This window comes from Anomalospiza imberbis, chromosome 8, assembly GCF_031753505.1.
Source record: "Anomalospiza imberbis isolate Cuckoo-Finch-1a 21T00152 chromosome 8, ASM3175350v1, whole genome shotgun sequence".
NCBI classification, from domain to species: Eukaryota; Metazoa; Chordata; class Aves; order Passeriformes; family Viduidae; genus Anomalospiza; species Anomalospiza imberbis.
The window spans coordinates 20013032-20037285 of NC_089688.1; the positions used below are offsets into that span (position 1 = coordinate 20013032).

At 35.9% G+C, this 24254-nt stretch overlaps 1 protein-coding gene across 5 annotated transcripts in view; it reads left to right on the forward strand.

The window, feature by feature from the left end:
* The window catches only part of IDE (insulin degrading enzyme), a 53374-nt gene extending 32107 nt beyond the window's left edge, over positions 1-21267 (forward strand). For 4 of the 5 annotated variants that reach the window (XM_068197688.1, XM_068197684.1, XM_068197686.1 and 1 more), the window contains exons 15-25: positions 63-207; positions 2687-2797; positions 4090-4210; positions 5721-5812; positions 8073-8184; positions 9247-9414; positions 11967-12239; positions 14152-14213; positions 15604-15676; positions 17341-17408; positions 18594-21267. In XM_068197688.1, the coding sequence (XP_068053789.1) occupies positions 63-207; positions 2687-2797; positions 4090-4210; positions 5721-5812; positions 8073-8184; positions 9247-9414; positions 11967-12239; positions 14152-14213; positions 15604-15676; positions 17341-17408; positions 18594-18689 (1321 nt within the window). In that variant the 3' untranslated portion in view covers positions 18690-21267. Of the gene's footprint in view, positions 1-62; positions 208-729; positions 875-2686; positions 2798-4089; positions 4211-5720; positions 5813-8072; positions 8185-9246; positions 9415-11966; positions 12240-14151; positions 14214-15603; positions 15677-17340; positions 17409-18593 lie in introns of all 5 variants that reach the window. The other variant, XM_068197685.1, reaches the window with a different exon arrangement.
* Positions 21268-24254: the final 2987 nt, after the last annotated feature.

The window sequence follows — 24254 nt, forward strand, 5'->3', positions numbered from 1 at the left end:
GGCCAAAAGAAACAGAGAAATAATTTTAAACTGCATATTTTACTTTCAACATTTTCTTCCAGCCCATTTGCTTACGTGGATCCCTTGCATTGTAACATGGCCTATTTGTACCTTGAACTACTCAAAGACTCCCTCAACGAGTATGCATATGCAGCAGAACTAGCTGGCTTGAACTATGATCTCCAAAATACCATCTATGGGATGTATGTAAGTACCCAAGTCAAGGAAAAGCTTAGAGCCTAAAAACTACTTCCACTCATCAACAATTTTATATTGATTTGTTGGAAGGACTTTTAAATAAAAAAATAAAGGCTGTTAGTCCTTTTGATCTTGGTTATTAGCCATCCTTTCTTTGATTTGAATTTTAAGTTGAATTTTGTTTAAAGTCTTCAACAGTCTTTTAGTTCACATTAAACAAATTTTCTTCTTTATTTCTATATCATTCATGAAATTAATTAGTTTGTAAGATTTCTTCCTCCATTAAAAAAAACCACAACCCTAATCCAAGCTTATATATTTGTTGGTCAGATGTCTACTAAAAACTTTCTGACTGATGGGGTAAAAGACCCCCTTTTCATGCTATTAAATAAATAGTATACTTCTGCTTTCCTATTCAAGAACTACTGATCATGAGGCTGCATATACATACTCTTCAGTCATGTTTCTTCATCCATTACCTTGTCACTGCCTGAGGTATCAAAGCATTTCTTTTGTTTTTCTTTTTGTTAGTCGCTACATTTATGCTGATCCTCTCCATTGCAACATGACATACCTGTTTATCAGGTTATTGAAGGATGATTTAAAAGAGTATACATATGCAGCACGCCTCTCAGGTTTGGTCTATGGCATTGCATCAGGAATGAATGCAATACTTGTAAGTAAGAAAAGAACATAGGAGGAAATGAAACAGCTTGGGAGTTGTTGAGCTTGGAGAAAACATTGGACTTCTGCATTTCTATATGAGATGGTTAATGTTTCTTTTTCCTTGCATATATCTCATGAATTGAAGGCAATGCAAGACTGTATTTTAATCAGTGCTGAGTGACCTGTTTAAGATTGCAGTGTCTTGTGAACATGTGTGTAGTGCAATTGTTGCATTCTGGTTCACATTTTTACTTGCTTGCATGATAATTTGGAAAGTAGTATTGCTGGTTTCTGTATAAAAATATTAACTTTTCTGTTGAATGAATCCTCAGCTTTACAGATTTCTTTATAATTCTCTAATTCTACTGTAGTGAGCTGTGGAGATGGATTGTGCATGTGTTCATTAGAATGCAATGCTGGATATTTATGGCTTTTTCTTCTGTTTTTATCACGTTTTATAATCTGTTATAAAACACTGACATTACTTGATAAATACTGATATTATGATAAATTCTTATTTCTTATTCAGCTTCTCCTATGAGATTTATGATAGGAGATTTTAGTAGTCTTTCTTGAAGTTTTGTTAAAAGCTTTTGTTAACCACTGTTATATGCCAGAATGTGTTTTGAAATTTCTTGTAGAAGTGTTATTTTCCAAAGCATTTTGTATATTGTCTTTACATTTTCTATGTGAGAGAGTGCTGCATTTTTATAAAATCAAACACAAATATAATCTTCTTGTTTCATTCACCTGACTTACTGCAAACATTAGGTTATCCTCAGTATTGTAAGAAGTTTTATAATTAATAAGTGTAACTTACTAATGACTATATTGATGCTTTGAGCAAGGGCAGATGGTACTCTGAGAAGTCACCTATGGTGATTGTTGAACTCTTTGGGTTCCTATGCTAATTTAGGATACCAGCTTTTGTCATAAATCTAATTATGATAACTTTTTCTTCAAATTCATTGTTCAGCTATGTTTCAACAACTATAGAACAAAAAAATTCTTCCTGCTGAAAAGCAGGAATTGTGTATGTTGGTTTGTGTTCTAAAGTTTAGTTTTACTCCTAATTAAACTGCACAAATCAAAATTCCTGGTTCAAGATACCAAATTTTGAAGTTTTTCCTTGCAAAAAAAGAACTTTTAATGCCTTTTTGTGAGAGAAATTTTCTGTAGCTTGATGAAATCATATAGTAATTTTAAAGTTTTATGTTATTTTTTAAATGAGCAAGCCTGTTTAATTTATACTGTCAGAAATACGTATGATCAGATCAATGTGTCATTACAATTCCAGGATGACTACCTTGATGTTTTAGCTCAGCAGCATCCTGGTTATAAGGTGTGCTGCTGTTTATAGCACCCCTTTTTTGTAGTATTGCTTACTTCCCTTTAAATATTCTTTGATCGACAACATAGCTATGAACCCAGGGTTAAAGTAAATTGGAGAGAATATTTTAGAAGGTTGTGAATCCAGACTTCATTACTAAAGTGAGAAACCTACATTAAAACCATTTCTGTACTCCAAGACTCAGCAGTGTAATCATTAAAAATCTGTATTCTGAGTACAGTTTACTTACACCAACATGAAATTACATTAATTCTGTGCATTTAGGACTCCTGTGCAAATATGCAATACTCTGTCAGTTAGTTACCTTTTGATGGATAAAGGGATTTAAGTTTAGAATGATTAAATGTTCCATAGCGGTGAATTTAGCGTAAGTATTGAGAAGTGCATTGTTCAGTGCATTGTACAAGACTTGGTAAGGGTTTTGTTCTTTTATCGTCCACATTTAAAGCAACTTATGCACTTTTTCCATAGCTCTCTGTAAAAGGTTATAACGACAAGCAACACATCTTGCTCAAGAAGATCATTGAGAAAATGGCTACTTTTGAGATCGATGAAAAGCGATTTGAAATTATCAAGGAAGCGGTAAGCTGCATGAGAATTTCACATTTTGGAGTAATTGAAAATTGAATGCATTGCCCTGATAGGAGATCTGAGGGCTGACAATCTGTGGAAGTAGAGAGTGAAATTCTGCGTTAGTGGGACTTCAGATGGGTTTTTTCTTTTTTGTGGCTGTGAGCTTCTCAGAGTTGTGTATGTAACATTCTTTGGTTAAAAATAACTGGTCCTGGAATCTTTTTTTAGTCAGTCTTTCTTATGATGTATCAAGGAAGCACAGCTTGCTGTGGTAGGAATAGAAATCTAAGTAGGGGGATGGAGGGGAAAATCTTAGCTTTAAATCCTGTTTTGCAATTTGGAAAGGCTGCAGTAGGACCTAGCCATAAAAGAAGTGGGAAATAGGTGAAGGAGGAAAGGAAGCGTTGAAAAAGTTTGCAACATTTCTTTTCCCTGGATTTATCTTGGCTCCTGGGCCTTGATCCTTTGGTGTAGTGTAACCACCTGGTTTAGTACATGCTGATTTCTAGAAGTAGCATCAGCTGGGGAGATTGCAGTTTTCTCCCCATGTCTATGCCAAACAGATAAGGGAGATACCAACTTCTGGCTTCTGTTTGGAGCAGACAGAAGGATACATCCTCAGCAACCTGAGGCGTGCTGTTGCTCACTTGTGCCCTGAAATGGGTTACTTTTTTTCCTGCGCTGGAAATGCTTGCAGCTTGCCAAAACTATTAGTTTGCACTTTCCAGTTTCTCTGGTAGAGGAAAAAGGTTTTGCTTACTTTGTAAAAGCGCAGCTGGACTAGAAAGGAGTTTTTTTGCAGAAGCTCTCTGGTTCTTCTCTCAAACATCCTTTATCCATGCAAAACATGCAGAGAATTTCCCACATGCTCCAGATTTTGTGTAAACAAGTCAGCCAAAGTAGGTGACAGGGAGAAAAATACATTTTCTATTAGCAGTGTTCCCCCACCCTCTGGTCAATCATCATAGAAGGCAAATTTCCTGGGTAGAACAACTACCCAGGAAATTTGATCTAAATTCTTGTTTACTGAAATAATTTAATTTCTAGGCATTAATTTTATGGACAAGTGTGATTTCATGCACATTTCAACCATCTTAATGGTTTCTGCTTACTCCAAAGGCTCAGAAGCCCACATTATTAGTAAGGTGATATAACACAATTCTTTTAAGAGTTCTAACAAGCAGGGGAATGTTCTCAATATTTGAACTGTATCTTTTTGAAACAGAGTTGAGAGTACAATATTTATATGTTTAGAACTCTATTTCTGAATTTCTAACTTGAGCCTGATTTTTCTGGTTTAGTACATGAGATCGCTTAACAACTTCAGGGCTGAACAGCCTCACCAGCATGCAATGTATTATCTCCGACTCCTGATGACCGAAGTTGCTTGGACCAAAGATGAATTAAAAGAAGCTCTAGATGGTAATGTTCTGCCACTTAATTTTTTTTCTTATATTACTTAACTATTAAGAGTACCTGTTTTGAACTCTGCTCACTATTCAAGGGAAGCCCCTGCAGTGCTAGGCCTGAGCTGATGCTGGCCGTGCTGCTCTTGCCCTCCAGTTTCAAGGAAGTAGAGTAGTTCATGGAAAAAGCCTCAAATGGCAAAACTTGCAGATAAAAGTTCAGGCAAAACTTTACTAACATCAGGGGTACATGAACCTGGATATGGTGAATCCAGTATTTAATCAACATTGGTAAAATTATTTGGCTCTAGTTGACATCTTACAGGCACACTGGAGTGTATCTGCATTCTGCTTCCCAATGTGCAAACTACTTTGTTTTTTCCATGTTTGGGGAATCCTAGCTTATATTTCTGTAGATAATAAAGAGCTGTAGTAAATAAAGAAAAAATACGTACTTTCTGTAGATAATGACAACAATAATAAAGAACATTGTGGCTCACACAAAGTAGGTGCCCCAGTATACTTGAAGGAAGAAGAAATTTCCAATTAAGAGATTGAAATGATTTTTCAAGTCCAGATGGAATGGAATTCTGAGCAATGAGCCTAGTGGACAGTGTCCCTGCCCATGGCGGGGGTGTCAGAACTACATGGTCTTTAAGGTCCCTTTCAACCCATGCCATTCAGTGGTAATTCTGTGTTTGTAGTGATAGCTGAAGAACTTTTCCCCACCTGTATTTTACTGTGTTGTATTAAAAGGCTGTTTCTGGGACAGTTTGCAAAATGTCTTGTAATATCTTCTTGAAATACACTAACATTCTTTTCAAGAAGAATACCTGACTTTTGTATTTATTTGAGGGGTTTGATTCAGAACACACATTCATGAATACCCCATCCAACCATCCTTCCTCTTACTCCATTGATTCTATATGTTAAACTATATTTTGCACTATATATGAAAACTGCTTTGCAAGGACAGACTGGATGGAATGTGTGTGTATGTGTTGTGCATGTGTCCTCTAGGATATATTGCCAAAATATTTTTGTTCTGTAGCCTTTGTTCCAGAGTTAATATCAAAACACTGTATTTGAGTTGAGGTTCTTTTTTTAGTCTGGATGGTAAATGCACAGAGTCTTTCTTGAGCATTATCAACTACATGCTGCTTGTTTAGTAAATAACTAAGGCTTTTCCTTGGAACACCACCTGAATGATTGCAAGTGTTTTCTCTGGAGAATGAGTGTTTGTTCAGCGTGATTGGAAAGGCAGCTTTTTTTTACTTTTTTTTTTTTTTTGAATCTGGGTCAAGACAGCATGTGAATTCTAAGTGAAATAAACTATATGATGAGTGCCGCTGTTTAGAGCTGGAAGCATTCCATTGTTGCATTTTTAAGGAGAGATTTCACTTCTTCATAATGACAGATTTCTCTTCCTCTGAGAAATGCACTGTATCGAATGATGATTTAGGCCTAGGTCCTTCATAATTTAAAAATGCATTTGAGTGATTTAACTGTCTAAATATGTATTGTAGATGTCACCCTTCCCCGTCTCAAGGCCTTCATAGCACAGCTGTTGTCACGGTTACACATTGAAGCTCTTCTCCATGGCAATATAACAAAACAGGTTAGTTTGATACTTTCTTAATAAAACATTATTTACTTAAAAGCAGCATAAAAATGGAGCACTGGTTTAATCTTTGCAGATCTTGAAGCAGTTATGCCAAATGTCATTTCATAATTTAACTTTGTACTTTTTTATCTTTATAAGAGTATGACAGCATAATTTTTTCCACTTTAGCTTTATTAGGCTAAGTGCTGCCTCTATATTGCTCTTGGAAACTTAATAAAGACAACTTAGGATCTATGTATTTGAAAGTCTGTGTTGTATGTCATTACTGTGGTCAAGCTGCAGAAGGAATAATGTGCTGCAGATCTTGCTTTTTTCCACTGAAAACCTTCAGAATAACTAGCAAAGTTTTAAGAATCCAGTATCCTTCCAAATGAAGTAGTTTGCACATAGCTAAACAGGAATGGCGAACCATGAAAAAGCCAAGTGTCAGCTCTCAGGGGAGTAAAACTCAGAAACCATTTGTTTTGTCTTCAGTTTGCATTTGCATATGAAGTCATAAGAAATACTTTAATATGTGTATCAATACAAATTTTAGTACTTTTTTCTATGTTTTTGCATTCTTTTTTTCATAAGGTTTACAATATTTTGTGTCAGAACAGCTCTGGGATAGTTTACTAGCAAGAGCTGTTATAGACACTGCTTGTGACTGATGGATGTATGGAGGAGAAAGTTAATTTGTAAAGGAAAAAGTAAGATAGGAAGGAGCTAATACCTTGGAGAGACAAACTTTTCTTTGTCAAGAATGTCTCTAAAGTACTTGTTAAACATTTTTAGAGGGTATTATTCTTGCAGAGAAATTTCAAAATAGTCTCTTTTCCCTTCCTTATTTCTTACTTGTTTGTATACAAAAGTCAGTTGCTTCTGGAAAGAGAACTGAATGCCCAGATTTTTTTAGATATCCATGAGGGTGCAGTTATGTCAGAGAAGTGTATTCTTTACTTGGCATAATGGGTGGCTATCGAAAGTCCTACAGCTAAAGAACTGGGAAGGATGTCCTGGTATACCAATAGCTGTGTAATGTTTAGAAATTATCTGCAAACCTCTCTGAACAGAAAGTAGAAAAAATTGTCTGTCCTTCAGTACCCATGATGTGATAATCACTGGTAAAACTCAGCAATTTTAACCTGGACCTTAGAATTTTTTCCAACTAAATTAAATCAAAATTTACGTTGTCTTGTGACACCTTTCAGTCATGAAAAAATTTTTCCGTGAATCTGGACTTGAAAAATGAGATTTATCTAGCTGCTTAAAATTCCTATTTTTTCTTTATTTTCATTCTGATACTTGGGTTTTCTTGACAATTTCTTTTATTTATTTGCTGTAAGTGGATGAAAAGTAAAGTAATCCTGTTCAGAACATGTCTGAGCAGTCATGTTGTCAATAATTTAATATGATGACTGAAAGAATAAATAGTCTTTTTCTCTAAATTTTAAACTGTTGTTTTTTAGACCTCAATCTTCTGTCTTTGATACTGCATGGGGCTTTTGGAGGTGTTGGTAGGGTGTATTTTTATTAAGTTTTCAAACCTTTTTCATTTTTTTTTAATCACTTGTGTTGTGAGTTTATGGCAATGCAGAATTAGATATTTTAGCTTTCAGCCAAAGCTACTGTGTAGCAAGTTCCTGTAATTTCCAGTATGCAGGCTAGAAGAACACATAACCCTTAAGAGATGAAGCTATTGAGGCTAAATCCTTGAATGAAAGTAATGACTTCGGATTTTTTTCACTCCTTATGTATTTTTTTAATTATTACTGTAATCCATCAAATAAAAGAAAATATTTGGGCAATGAGTCTTAACACCACCAACACATCAATTAAATGCATCCTTGACCTTAACCATTTGTTTCCTTAAAATTTTCATCTACTGAAATGCCATTTGCTTTCAGACATACATTTGAGATATCTCATTTTCACTTTGAAAGAGCACATCAAGTGATGGAGGGAAAGTGAAAAAAAAATGACCCCATTCAGCTTTAATTTCAGAAGCACTGGGGAGAAGTAGGAGTAGTTAAATGTGTAGACAATTTAAACATAAAGAAGACACAAAAAAACCTCTTGCCCTCCACACTCCCACTTCCTCTCGTCTACTTAACTTCTACTGTATTTGTATTGAATTACAGTATCCCTACTTTCTATTTCTGATTTTTTTTTTATTTTCTCTCACAGCACCATCAGTAATTGGAAAGTCTTATGCTGCTGTTAAATACAGAATAACTAATGATCATTAAAAATCCTCTTATGTTTTCTTTTCCAGGCTGCATTAGGAATTATGCAGATGGTTGAGGACACTCTCATTGAGCATGCTCATACAAAGCCACTCCTTCCCAGTCAGCTAGTGAGGTACAGAGAAGTGCAGCTTCCTGACAGTAAGTTAAGTGATTGATTCATGATATTTAAGTCACATTAAATTGAGATTTCCCTTGCTCACAGCATTTTAAAATGCATATTACTGTGCTGCTAGGAGTGTGTTTTGAAGTCAAACTTACTTCAAGTTACTCTAAACTTAAAATTCAGAAATACAGTTAGGGTGTGGCTTTACTGATAAATTTATGTACTAATACATGACCTTTCTAGTATACTTGACAATTACTTTGATTTCATTTTTAATTCGTGTATGTAAATTGGACTTCTTGGGATGACGTGGACGATTTTTTGGTGACTGTCAATCCAAAGCCCTTCTACAATCATACAATTCTGCACTTCAGTTCCAAGTCACTTGTTATAATTCGTGGAAATAAGAGCCCTATCCCAGTCTCTGCTACACAGAGTATATGCATTGGAGTAAACACCATTCTTTGAGCATTTCTGAGTATTAATTGACCATTAAGAATTGCATATAATGACTCTTTGCAAAAACCAAAAGCTCTTACACAAATAACTTTTTTTTTCCTTACACAAATTCTTTTGGTCATGTAGTGCTTGTATGCTTTTACTTCCATGGTGAAAAAAGTCTTTTGTAAAAAGGAGGTTCAAGCTATTGCTCAGAGTGGTGGCATATGTAGCTGTACAGGCAAGATAAATTACCCCTAGCTGATTGTCTGTGGAAGCTACCATATACAAACGAAGTTGTTGGTATTAAAATGCTGAATTATTTTTAATGTTAATAATAATTTCTGGCAGATTGTCTTTAGAAACTGTTTACACAGTAGCGCCAATGTAGAATTTCACTGCAGTTCCAAAAATACTCGCTTGAAGAGAAGCAGCGAGTTTCAGTTTACCTTCTAATATTTCCAAGTGGCAACATTTTGATGGCAAAACGATACATTGTTTTCTTCTCTCATGAAATGTATGCTCCTAGTGGAAATCCTGCTTTAACAGTCCTAAACCACTTAATATTAATCCACGAACCTTAGACCATTATATTTTTAATTGTCAGCAGTAGGAATGTACACTTTCATGAACTTCAATGTTTTAACTCTGTCTTTTAGGAGGTTGGTTTGTATATCAGCAGAGAAATGAGGTTCATAACAACTGTGGCATTGAAATATATTACCAGACAGACATGCAGAGTACTTCTGAGAATATGTTTTTGGAGCTCTTTTGCCAGATTATCTCAGAGCCGTGCTTCAATACGCTGCGCACCCAGGAGCAGTTAGGTGAGTTCTCAGGAGTGGTGGTGTCTGTGTGCACACGAGCTGTCCCAGTCACGCGCTCACACGAGACCTGAGGAGGAGGTGTTCTCTCCCTGCTTAGTGAATGCCATTTAAAGGGCACTTGGTAAATGTAAATCATCTTAACTGCTCATGACTCAAAGAAATTCTACTGCGCATAGTCTAAAATAAGAACAAGCAGGCATGATTTTTAAGATGTCTGAAATACCTGAAATCAGCTCCAACTCAAAAAAGTGCGATCTCTGTACAGAAAACTTCATGTTAGAATTCACCAAAAGGAGGATCAGTCCCCTAAATTTCTAGATCTTCTTAAAGAATCGATAGTAGTTTGATGTTTCCTTCTTGTGACCCTACTTCTAGGTGCATTTCATGATTCATAGAATCACAGCTTCATTTAGGTTGGAAAAGATATCTAAGATCACTGAGTCCAACTGTTAAATTGTAAGCGCTGTCTTGGAAATACTGCTGTGTGGGTAATGGTAAACTACTGTATTGGTGAAAACCTAAATACGTTTCAGGCTTTTTAAGACTACAGCTGTTCACCAGTAAGTACAAATAATTGTCACCTGAACCAGTAAGGCTGAGAACTGGGGAGATTATTCCAAACAGAGTAAGAAGGAGAGACAGAGACTTTGCATGACAGCTCATGTGATTGTAATACTGGTGAGGAGGAGTACAGGTTTTCCAAAGGTGAGAAGCAGACAAATATTTCAGTGTGATGACTGCCAGAGATGTCAGGCAAGATTAGGCTTTTCGTGAGCTACTAGCAGAACCAGCCATACAATATTCATCATAGGAGTTTCAACTGCCTATATACCTGCTGTAAATAGTATAGAACCTAGGTTATTTAACAGGTTTTTGAAATGTGCTGGTGGCAAGTTTTTTATAGAAGTTGGCAGTAACAGCTAAAGAAGGGGGGGGAACTGAGGAAGAACTAGTTTAGTCCAGCACTTCATATTTGCCAAATAAAAGAGCTCACGAGACTTAGGAGAGGAGACAGTAGAAATACCATCAAAATGCAGTAAATTTCATGGAATTCTTAGTAAGATTTCTGAGAAAGCTTAGGGAAAAAGAAGTTAGAGTTAGAAGTTTACTAAACAGTAGGAGTAGTAACAAGAATTCTTTCAATAAATGGTTAATGAGTATGAGAAAGTGGGGGAGAAAAGTTGGCAATGATGGAAAAAAAGTGTTGAAATAATTAAAATCAAAATGTTCAAATCATCAGAAAATTCAGGATGGCTTAGTTAGTTTACACTTAAAATTTATCAGCTGTGGCCAGATGACTTCCAAAATAAACACTGGGAATCATAGTTCATGTCTTACTTTTGAATGGGAAAATAACAGATTAATCAGATTAAATTAGAAGCTTTAAAAAAGTTCAAGGTGTGATGAACTTTGCATTCTATTCTAAAGAATGAAATTAGGAAATCCTGGAATTAAAAGTCTTATAATGGAAAATTTGTGGATGATAAGGTGTTAGAAAGATAGACACAGCTAAATGCTACATGTTGCCTTTAAAAAAAAAAAAGGAAAGAGAAAAAGCAGGGAAATTATAGATCAATCAGTTTAATTCAAATTCCAAGAAAACATGGAATAAATTTTCAAGCTAGTTCTAATTTCATAGAATGTAACTGGGAGACTGTTACTGAAGTACCTAGGTCGAAGAACTACACATTTGGGTACATAGAAGGTCATGACTGAAGAATAGAGAATAGTTAATTTGGAAAATTATGTTCTACAGAGCTGTGTTGTGATCCAGTGTTCCATGCTATATTCATCAAAATTCAGTATGACAGAAGAGTGAGGGTATTCACTGAATCTTCAGATAATACTAATTTGGGAGAGGCTGCAAGTGTGTGGGAAGTTAGAGTTAGAATTTAAAATTAGTTTGACATTTTGGAAATATGACTTGAATGAAGACAAGATGCAATTTGTTAGGAACAGTTTGGCAGGAACAACCAATGGCACAGATACAAGCCAGAAAGCAACTGGCTAGGTAGCAATTTTGTAGAAAACTCTGCAGGGTACAGTGGATCAGAAGTAGGACATAAATCAGCAGTGTCATGCTGCTTTGTAAAATGCTGGGATGTATAAATGGAAGCATTCAAGATGTACTCACAGTAATACTCCTAACTAGTTGAGGTAAAAACTTTGAAATACTGTAACCAGTTTTGACATGAGCATCAGGAAACTGTAAGAAAACTATAAAACAGCATTTAAAAGACTGAAATGCGATAGATTTGTTATTAAAAGGGTAGACGAAGACTGTAACCTGATCCAGACGGCAGAATTGCTTTTGTTTTGTTTAAGTGTGCCTTGTCTCCTCCTTGCCCCTCCCTAAATTGATATTGACCTCAGTGAAATAAAGATGTTCTAAAAAAATTCAGTGGCATGTTTTGAAAACCTGCATTATTTTATTTATAACACAGTATTAAGTTAGCACAGCATTGCCTTCTTGCCAAACATGCTGCATTTGGCAAATTTAAGGCTGTGACAAAGGATTTCTTTTCATTTGTGGCTGTTCTTGTTTTGGCAAGGTTACATTGTGTTCAGTGGCCCACGTCGGGCAAATGGCATCCAAGGACTGCGATTTATTATCCAATCTGAAAAGCCACCACACTATTTAGAGAGCAGAGTTGAAGCGTTCCTAAAAACTATGGAGAAATGCATAGAAGACATGACAGAAGAGGCCTTCCAAAAACACATCCAAGCTTTAGCAATTCGTCGTCTAGACAAACCAAAGAAGCTGTCTGCAGAATGTGCTAAATACTGGGGAGAAATCATTTCCCAGCAGTATAACTTTGACAGAGGTAAGACAAATGGTAATTCCTTTATAACTGAATGCTCCAGTCTGGCTGCATTTGTGACTGTTGAGTGTCATTCATTTGGGAACAACTTAAACTTTTATACAGCCTATACATAATTTACTGTCCATTTCCTGTGGTGCAGTCAGATACACACTGACATTCCTGACAGTACACACATTCGTATGAAACCTGTTTCTCTTTGCACTGTGCAGTTGTTTTGAGGGAGTGCTGACAGAGGCAACAGCAGGTATCTTAACTAACATGTAGTCTTTCTCAGCTTAGAGTGGATTTGAAGAAACACTAATTTCTTTTGGTTTTTTTGATCTATGGTGCTTTGAAGGTTATAGGTTTGTAGGAGACCAAATGAGATCCAGCCTCTAGTATTATTACTGAAAATAGACTGACATTTATTTACTGTGTGGTCCTACATAGTATTTAAGTTGTATTTGTTTAGATACTTTTAAAATTTATTTTATTTTTTTTTTAAATACTGAGCTACATTACTAATACTGTTAGACACACTAGTAATACAGTTTCTAACATTAAAAAAAAGATCAGTTTAGGTACAGATCAGTTTTTCCTGACAGTTTAATGTCTCGACTCTTAATCACAGCTGTAATTTTCTGTCTTCATGCATAATATGCTTCCTCCATAAAACTCATTCTGTATTCTGTGACTTCTCTTCTGCTTTATGTGTACCATATTGCCTTTCCATGATAGCAAATACAGTCTTTTTGCTTCACGATGACTCACTGAGCTGTTTAATAATGAAGAGTTTTGACTCGTCATCTAACTTGGTGTAGAGAGAATAAGAACTACTGAAAAGTTTCATGCCTGAGCATAAGAAGTGAAATGGAAACTTATTATCCACGTACTTTTTTTTGTGTCTCATGAAATAGTGTGGTATTTCTCAGCCTTAAGTGTTTCTGTTTATACCATAATTGGATCAGTAGTATCTCTCTGGAATTTCTTACTGCTAAGTGTAGCCATATTTTTTAATACCTAAATCCCACTTATTATTTCCCTTGACTTTATATCTTTAATTCCCCTCTGCCCACGAGAAATTTTATACCATTAATGATTTTAATATGACTAGGATTGTCAAAATCCGAAATTCGTATTCCAACCTTAAGAAGTGGAAGGATTTTATTGTTCGTACATTTTAAATATTACTACTTTTACTGTTTTCTCCCAAATATTACTTAGTTTTCCAAACTGTATTGTTGATTTTTTTATTTCCTCCATATAGAACTTCATATTACTTACAGCCTGCATTACAGGCTTGTTCGCTCTCTGTTCTCCTGCACGTGTTTCTTCCTTGATCTTCTTGCTAATCCTAAGAAAAGCAAGCACGCCTACAGGAAACCTTTTTGCTTAAGCAGCAATGATATTAGGTGATTAGTCCATGACAGTTTAATTAAATATGAAGGAATGTAGCAACTGAAACACATTGTCCCCAGATATCTTAAAGGTGTGACTACTTCTTAAGGGGTATGTAGGCACCATTCCTTTACATTTCTGTAAAAGCACGTCCTACCATCCTGTTTCCTAACTGTGAATAAAAGCCATCTATAAGCAGTCTCCATTAGAAATGTGTAACTGATTTGAAGATAATATACAAGAGTAGGCATATCTATTTTAGCTACTGAATATCCCACAGTGCAATCAGTATTCTTCAAATGTGCATTTTTCAGTAAGTCAAATCAAATAGACTTATTGAAGTATAATTTTCTGCCAAGGTTCTACTGACACTTTTAGTGAAGCAAGTATTAACTTGAAAGATAACAATGAAAAGCTTTTCACTTGCAGTCAATTACAGCATCTGAATTTGAAAGAAGTATACTTTGTATAAGCAGTGTGCTAATAAGCAGCTGTGATCTGCAGGCTTACTCTAATTTGTAGTATTGTTGTGCAGATAACATTGAAGTGGCTTATCTGAAGACCCTGACCAAGGATGACATTATACAGTTCTACAAGGTAAGTTAGTCATGCAGCTAAAGTGCTCCTTAGAATGAGATGGAGGTACAACTGGATCTTATTTGTGCATGCTCTGAAGGTATATACTGACACCTGTTTTAGGTAGATGATAAAATGAATGCAGGTATCTTTTATTTCCTGAATATTACTTAGTTTAGTAGCAGCTGTAAAAATTGCACAGAATGATAGGGTTTTGTTGTGGTTTTTTCCTTGCTGGCTCTTATTCTAGTTTCATTTATCTTTTCTTTATGGATATAAAATGTGCTGCTCTATGACCAAGCCTGGACAAAATTGCAAAAATTTTTCTTTTATCTTTTTCTTCAACCAGTCAGTGATTCAGCTTATTTTACAGGCATGAATTGTGAATGAAACAGATATTTTTAAAGCTTTGTTCACTGTAAATGTAAATCAGTAGGGTTTTTTGTTCCTCTAATGGTTAGGCAGAGCAAAGGAACAGCATAATGATGCAGTAATTGTACATTTTAACTCAGATGGATATCCAGTATAAGTGATTCAAAGTTGTCCCTGTCCTGGCCCTGTCACCCCCCGGCCATTATTAAAAAAATTTGGACCTCATTCTTTCTGGATTTTTATGTGTAGTAGACAACGGTATTTCACTATATTGCAAAGTGTTCATGGAGTTTTATTACTTATGGAGTAGCTGGTAGCTTGGAGAGTTCTCTGGAAAATAAGATCGACTTAATGTCTTCAGAATTTATTATTGGATGGAAAAATTTCTGCCCGTGAAGAAGCATGGGCATGTGTGTCTCTGTCTTCTTTTTTCCTCTGCTGGGCAGAGGGGTTTCTTTACTTTTAATTTTTTTAATAGTACAGTAGCATACCTGAAGTCATGCAACAAATGCAAAGTTAGCAAATGGAATTTCAGTACCTGTTGTTTAATAAATGAGAACTATTGGATGAGTATGCATATTCTGGGTTTGTAGGAATCTATACTATTTTGCTTACACAAATGCTCAATACACGATTATCCAGCATTCCAGAGCAGAAATAACAGGCTTGATTGGTGGGCTAGTCCAGCTGAATTTAATGGTTATGTTCAGGGTGATGTGCTTCCATGAGGCTGCTAGGGATTGAAAGTTCTGCAGAGATTTTAGGTTGCATTCCTGGTACTATGATAGTTAATGGCTGAATTTCTATTACTTACAGTTTTTCTGAGTTCCAAAGCAGTACATGAATTGCTTAACTTGATTGTAAAATGATTCAGGAGTACTGTATGGATGACTTTTAATAATACTTGAAGGTACATCCCAAAATTCATCCCCCATTTTAAGGCTTAACTTAAAACTTAAATGCTCTTGTTCTTTTTACTATTTTATAATGTCTAAGGAATACTTTCTACACCTGAAGGACTTGATATTTTTTACTGTAGGTGCTGTTGGCAATAGATGCTCCCAGAAGACACAAGGTATCAGTACATGTCCTTGCAAGGGAAATGGATTCCTGTAAGTACTGTGCTGAATATAATATTTAATCAATTTCTGTTCCTGCAAGTCATAGTTACAGATAGCCATATCATACAAATCCACTGTAAGAGAAACTCAGCTTTGGAGATGCTATACTCTTTAGGGGAAGAAGGTGTACTTCACATGGGTGCTTGAGATTTTTTGTTCATTTTTTAGACAAGTTGTTCAGCTTACCAATATTTTGAAGTATATTGATAATAAAACAATATGTCCTAAAATAACACTTCTGTTTTCAAGCAGATATTTTAAAACAAACATTAAACTTTGTAATAGTCCTGCAGGGGAGAAAAACCCCCAACAAGCCCAAAATTACATCGTGCAGTTATCAATCCAGTGTGAGCATTTTTTTTGCCAAACTAGCAATGAATGTCCACAATAGTATTCAAGCACCCTCAGAGGGGAAAACAAACAAAAACCAAAACCACTGGGAATGTAAAACATTTTATTTAAACTTAAGAAGGTCAACTTTTATTTAGGTTTTATTTTGAAGTAGTATAGATTGGTTGTGCATTCTAAACTGTATTGTTCAGTTTTAGAATTCAAGAAGGAAAAGGCTAGAAGTGTTTCTGGTTAATTTGAATAAACTGAGAGGAAAAACTTCTATGGTTTTGTTTGCAAATCTTTCACCATTTTATACTGGACTTAAATTCCAACGTGCATTTGTTTGCAAAGTCAAAAATATTAAAAGCTTGTCTGTAGTACAGAGAGAAGCAGATACTGTGTGTGTGTCATGAAAACTCCCTTTTGCCTCAGAAGGATTGGTTTTTATGGTAGTGTAGAAATTACAGCTTTGCAGCTGAGTAAGGAAGACTTGCTTCAAAGCACCTTTCCAGTTTTCATGACTGGTAATTGCTAAATAGAAATAGTTCTAAAACTTTTCCTATCTAGAGGAGACTTCTTGAAGTGTAGTAATTGCATTGCCAGATTGGGTATTACTTGCTTGGAATGGTACCTTCCCAAGAAAATGGTGAGCTTGCAAGACAACCTGACAAGTGGTTACTTACAGAAATTATAACAAGTCCTAAAACAACTCCCCAGTCCTAAATCTTTTAATCTGGCATTTAGCCTCTCTTATGCCATGAAAAAAAAGAGATACTAGAAATGCAGAAATAAGTTTTGGGGTAATTGGAATAGGACGTACATGGTTATAGGCAGGGAATACTTGGGTTTGCTTTCCAGATTTTTGGTACCTGGAGAAACCTGTGCACTTCTGTAGGCATGTCCTTATCAAATGATGTGCTGTTCTTGCACTGCTCTTGTACGTACCACTGGCATTTGCTACTGTTCTCATAATTTGTATTGAGAAGCAGTTTTAAGTATTGACTGATCAACAGATTGGCAATTTTTATTTCTGCATTGTCATTTTGTGTAAGTAAAATGAATAAAAGCCTCATCTCATGTGTACAGATAAAATAATTGATTAATACCTGTATTTCTAAAGAGACTTGTAATATAAAAGCAAAATGTTTATAAAACCTTATTTAGTGATACTTCAAAATTTAAATATTTATTTTTTTACTTTAAATACTTAAATAAAGGTGCTTTATTTAGATACCTGTCTTATAAGAGAAAACAATTTAGCAATTATGTAAAAGACAGTCATTAAATTATGGTCCCAAATTAATTTTGCTGATGTTAAATAGGCCCTGTTGTTGGAGAATTTCCATGCCAAAATGATGTGAACCTGGCACCAGCACCACCACTACCGCAGGTAAAAGAAACAGCACACAAAAAAATTCCTAGCCTACATTCTTAATCTAGAGAATCTAGATTCTTAATCTGAATCTTTTGTATCATTAAATAAGAATTTATAGGGAGAAACAGACCTCTGGAAATTGCTGCTGTCATGGGGCTGATGTTTTAGCTCTTTTCTACAGTCATTTTTGTCCTCGCTAATAACGGGGATTTTCCTGATTTTTCTTTTTATCAATTTGACCATTTTCCTTGATTCTCTTTAGTCCTCTGAAACAAAAGCTAATAGTTGTAGTAAACTGCACTGGGTATCTGCACTGTGGATTAAATCCAGATGATTATTGTCTGAAAACACTGATTGTATATGATCAGATGAATCAGGTGTCAAGATAGAGACGCATATGCATCAACAAATTTATCATCTTTGTTTAAAAAACCCAAACAACTCACCGACCCCAAAGCAACAGCAAAACCAACTACTTGGTCATTTTCTTAAAGCCTAAAATATTAATGCACATTCCTGTCAATGTGTTTAATTGTGGAGGAAACAATTTGGCAAATTCTGTTCATACAGTATTAGATTTCTCTGTGGTTGGATAGGACAGCACTGGGCCCTTATTGGACCTTCAGTGACTTGTCTTGAAGGATGGCAGTGTTTGTCCCAAGGTGATTAACTTTTCACAGTGTGGTAGGTCTGTGTTCTTCATCAGACCTTACAGGTGAAATAATTGCCATGAGCAGAAATTACTGTATGAATAGTATGAGGATATATTAGCCATTATGACTGAAATATTAGCTTACTTTGTTACTACATCTAAAAGTAATAGTGCATAGAATAGCTATTGTGGTTATGATCTTACTCTGATGTTCAAAGGACAGGTGGGGTGCTCTGAAGTAGAATGAAAATGAAAAGATCAGCTTTGCATTTGTTGGAGATTCTGATGTTATTAGCAATGCAGTTACTGCATTATAGCTGTTTGAAATGGTATAAATATCAAACCAGTTGTTTAATAAGAAATAACATCGTGTTTTGGAGGCTCCTGTAATGTAGTAATGAAGTATGAATCACTAATATTGTAGAAAAGAGCAAGACAGGTATATTTATATGTAGCTGTAGCAGCAGTTAAAATGAAAAGCAAGGAATTTGCCACTTTTCTGATAAAAGATTCTGAGCAGACTTTTTCTTGCATGCACTTCTTTGCAGCCAAGTGTGATTGAAAATATGACAGAATTCAAGCGCAGTCTGCCGCTCTTCCCACTGGTGAAACCACATATCAATTTCATGGCTGCAAAACTGTGAAGAGCCCCAATGGATGAAGACATGCAAATGATCAGTACTGACATGGTTTCAGGGGACTTCGTGATGAACAAAATTATTAAAGATCATTGGGATAAATGGTTCTGTTCATTGTGAAAGTCCCGAATTCCTTCTTGGTTCATTTGACATTAGCTGTGTGTTAGGGATAGAGGGTATATAAAAATCAGTTGTGGTCATGTGTCATTTATATTACAGACAACCTGTTAAAAACCAAAATCAACTGAAACAACAATAATAATAAAAAACTTGTAGATGCAGTATATTTTTAAGATAACATATCCCTTCAGAATTTCATTTTGATGAAATAACCCTCCAGAGCAAACGAAGTTGCTTGAAATGTGCTTGTTACTCCTGAAAAACACCGTTTAGTATCCCAATAATTATCTTATTGGGATTTGGAGGGGGTGAGATAAGTAAGTCCTTTTTGGGATGGGGTCAACAATTTTTCTTAAAAATAGAGACTTTCACATTTTTTTGAAGTGACGTGTTGAATGATACTTTTTTAATTGATCCTTAATGCAACCAACATATTTTCTATTTAAGTTTTATGAAGACCAGTGGGACTGAAATAAAGGAAATTTGACAACACAATAATAGGTGAGAGAATTGTCTTAATGAGAATAATTGAAGATAAGGGCATGATTTTAATCTTTCTATACAAATTTGGGGACATTTTATATTAAAACTAGTAAAATGCTGGAAACACTTTATTAGTGCATCTTACTTTTGTTAACAACAGTGTTGTCCCAGTCTCGTGATACTGTCAACATCCTGTTCAGTTTTACAGCATTACTGTGAACTGTCCATTTGGTATCTTGAATACTTGTTTTGGTGTCATTTTTTGTTTTCAGTTGCATATGTGCTGATGGAGAACTCAGTCTGTTTTTTGCCTCAGCTGTTTTGTTGGGTCTCAGTCCAGCAAAGCACTCAGTAGTGCAAATAACTTCAAAAACACACGAGTTCTTTAGTCAAGAACAGCTGCATGTCAAATAGAGGCACTCTAATGAGTCAGATACATCATTATTTTGATACCTGTATGGGTCCTTGTTGTCCTTCAGGAAGGTGTTTGTGACAGTGCAGTGCTGGGGTAGTGGTGCTACAGCACATCCTGTGCTTCAGGGTACATCACAAAGGATTTGCTCCTGCTTCTGGGAAGAAGGCTGTACAGAACTCAGAAGGATCAAGAATGATGCTGAAATAATGTTTATATATATAGATAGATAGATATTCCATAACATAGCAAAATGATAAAACAGTATAAGGTGTCTCACCAACTTTACTGACTTCTGCAGAGTAGTCTTGTGCGTGGGACAGCACCCAAATAGGAAAAGGCAAGGAGCATGAAGTTCTCCTACCTCTGTAATACATAAGAGAGGTGTCACTTACTCAGACAGGAGAGAGTTTTATACAGAAGGTATAAAATCTGCTCATCAGAGGTGTTAGTGAGAATTTGCTTCTTATTAAAAGAGCCTGAAAGTAATGGCCTGATGTGACAGGCATGTGTGTCAAACATCAGAGTCCTGGTAGAGTCAATAGGGCTGTTCTGTGATTGAATTAATGTTGGTTCTTACATTGGCTCTGAGGCCAAATGAAATGAATGCTTGACAGGGAAAGGGCCCTGAGTTGGGTTTATCTGAGAGTCTCTTCTAACTGAATAGATATGGTGCATTTAAAAGTTGTTTTAAAGGTTAATGGTACATGTTTTGGTATCTTTTTAATAAATTCGGTGAGAATTTGTGATGTAACCTGTTGCCAAGGAAGGCCACTAGCATCTTTTTTAGCCTGATGAAGAGGAAAAAATTAAATACAGACTAAACAAAACCAGTAAAGATATCTCTGCTCACATTTTTCATGGATCCTCCACATGAGGATTTTTGCCCTCTTGCATTTCACTTTTGTTTATAGTTTTCCTTTAGTAAAAGTATTTGTATTATATATAAAAGTTTTGACAACATACTATAAAAATATATATTTTGGGATTTAGTATTTAAACATACCACTCTTAGGGTGAATATAATGAAATGGCTCCTATTGTGTGTAAAAATAAATATATATACATATATATATATATTCATGGAAGTACTATCAACTCTTAACAGATTATATAAATAAATTGGAATAGAAGTGTATCTAACACTCAGCTCACAAATCATGTTTTCCAGAGGAAAAAATGTATATCCTCAAAGTTCTGTGACTGGATGTGGAAACCCATGTAGTTTTCCAGCAACTCTTAATTGCTTTTAAGTGTTCTCCAGCATTTTACAGTTTCTGAGTTTGATATAGCAGTAAATTTTGATAAACTCAGGCATACTAATGGGTTCATTCTAGTGGATCCAAAGCTGCAGTGTCTACAAGCAATAAAGAACTACCTAGAATACACTGTAATTCAATTTTAGTGCTTGTTAATTAGTTTATGTAAGAAACCATAAATTATTATTACATAACTGTAATTTTTGCAAGTGCTATTTTAAGCAGTTGATGTGGAATTGGGTGCATGTGACACAGCCAGTATGACAGAGTGCTAGAGTTATTCTGTTTACAATAAACAATCTGAATTTAATGTTTGGAGTTCTTAATTTGTTTCATTTTAATTTTTGCATACTGGTACTGTTACATCTATCAGTCTGTGCATGTTTTTTATTAGACATTAAGTGGGACTTTCTGCTATCCAGCTGGACTAGTTTAAGCCAAATAGCATTGCTGCAGAAGTGCTCCCAGGCACTTCTCGGGGAGTTTCAGAGGACTTCCCGGTGTGGCATCCCACACCTCTTAGGTAGATCCACCTCTGCTGCCCTCTAAGTGTATGAAAAACTTAGTAATATAAAGGTAGAAATATTTGCACAAGACAGAATTCTAATTATCAAATCTGAAACTGTAAATTTAGGGCATGGCTGCAGCCAGACTGAATCTTGCCTAGTGCAGCTTTACAGTGTTGGTTTGGAGGAAATTACTTTGCCTGGTCATTTTCTTTGTTCTATGCACACCAAAAGACTGTGTTTCAAAAGGTTAGGAGTGTGTGATTGTTAAAGTAGTAAATAATGTCAATTCTGACAGTATGAAGATACAAGTCAGCAGGCCCTCCTGCTCTTCTGAGGGGACTCCTTGAAGTAATACATGACAGTGAGCAGCCTTAAGAGAGACAGGTTTTGTCCTTGGCACTGGGAAGAGTGGCTGGTACTCTCAGGGGGGAAAGAAATTCCAACAGCCCACCTGGAAAATAACTTCCCCAACACCAGGGCTTTGTCCACTCCCAGTTGTTAGGGGTTGGTGTAAGTCTTGACTTACTGACTTTACTGTCTTACAAAAACTCAAGTTGTCCAAATCTATTTTAATACTATTAGCCATAAAAGAATGTTTGAGCTTGTTCAGTTTATTTAAGCTCTTGGATGTGAGCAGCCCTTATTGATAATGTGTTCCACAGTGTAATCATAGCATCTGCAAAAGTGTTATACATCTTTTTAACTTCATTTATTATTATCTAGCTCTTGTTTTAAAACAGGATCAGCAGAATTTTACCTTTTCTCTCCTACTTAACTGGTTAGTGTGCTTTTACTGTAGGTCTGCTGTAAAGTGAAAAAACTTTTAAATTTTTGTACATTTTTTCCATGTTTTTTCAGTAGGTGACCATTGAGCTGACATGGTCATCCACAGTGACACTGAGGCCTTTGCTTGAGCTCATACCTAACGTGATACTCAAATCCAGCTCTGAAATATTTGGTTTGCAAGTCAGTTTTTAATATTGTTGCTAATACAAGGCACGTCTGGGTATTTTAAAGCCAGAAGAGATCAGAAAGTCAGGCCTCTTTGGTACCTTGGAATTTTAAAAGAAGCCTGGCCTATATAGATTCTACTGAAAGGCTTTTATTTGAAACGTTTCTATTTACCATTCAAAGAATATAAGTTACAGTATGTGATGTGGGTGGAATATAATGGTAATAGTGGGTGAAATTTGAATTGCAGTTCAAAGGATCAAAGTGTATAAGGCCTAAGGCCCAGGAGATTGTCACAATTAAATCAACTTATTTGAACTCAAGCATCTAAACAGAATTTAAGAAAAATATTTATGGCTTTCTAAATTAACATTTCTAAGCCCACGTGCAGCATTAAAAGATGTAGACATCATAGCAATGAGCATTTGGCACTGTTAATTTTTAAGGCTGTCTTTAGTAGTACAGTGCAAAATTCCTTGACTGTGCAATGGATGGGGGAAGATAAAATGGATGGGATTGCTCCAAGTGCAAGGAAGTGACCAGGCTTAGCCTTTAGGAAACTCCAGAGAGAGGCAGCCAAGTTTAAATGCTACATCTTTCTGAGGATTTGCCACCACTTTACTGGGTGTTAGATGTGCTTCCTTCTGCATCGGATTTCTATTACAGATTTTCACTGTCTGCTCAGCTTCCTTTTCAAAAAGGGAAGCAAGGAATTGTGGTACTTGTCCAGTGACTACCAAGGGCATGTAAAATTTCACTGGAGCAGCAGCTGGAACTCAGGACCCTTTCCAGCCCTGCCCTCCACCCGTACACAGAACTGGGTGTCCTGTGGTACTTGTAGGCTCAAACACACATCTGCTCTGGTGGGGAACACTTACAGAATCAGCACAGGTTCCACAGAGGGGAATGAGGAGGTCCTCAGCCTATCTTAGTAACCTGGAAAATGGGAAGAACAGGCTAGGGAAGAATCTAATAGAAAATGGAAATGAGGTTGATGTTTTGGTAACTTCAGCTAACCACTGTGTTGTGTATAGAAGAGCATATGTTTAATATGGAGTCTGTTGTAAAGGATGGACTCCTGTGATGGCAGAGAAAGAAGAAGAAGAGCTATTTGTGAATTCCAGGCAGATGTAGGAGACCAATACTAATGCATTTTAGATGGTTAAGGCTGAGTCATTTCAGAGCATGTGCAAAAATGGTATTGTGGGGTATTGAATGTAGAAAATCTGGTTGTGCAAATGTCAGTGAAAACTGAGGCAGCCCTTTGAAGATGAGATTTTAGGCGTGATCCCTTTTAGTGTACAGAGATCTTAGAAATTTCCTGAATAGTACTAAAAGTGGTGCACTTGACGGGGCAATGTTGGAACTAGTTTAAAACACCAGAAATATGTAAACATTTCACAGTAATAGTGCTCAAAAATGGTCCACCTAATCTTTTTTAAACTTTACAGCTGGCTTTGGAATGAAGTCAGTTTAGCAGGACAGATTTCAACCCAAACGATTATTTGTACTTGTATGTGAAAGCCAGGGAAGTTTACAGGCTTAGTGCCCATCAGTGCTCTGGAGTCAGTCGGCTGTCAAAAAGTTCAGCACCTCCTCACTTTATCCCACTGGCATTACAGTAACTTTTAGCCTGCTAACAGTTCTGCAGGGCCAGAGGCATAGAAGTGTTTTTAACAACCAATTTCTTAAAACCCATTAGTCCAAGTGAAGTTATTTGTTTTGACTGGGAGATACCCATATCATTCACTGGCACATACATGTTAAGGGGGAAGTTTCAAGAGTCTGAAAAAAATCTATGCAAATAATTCTGTTCACAGATTATTTCCAGATAAGA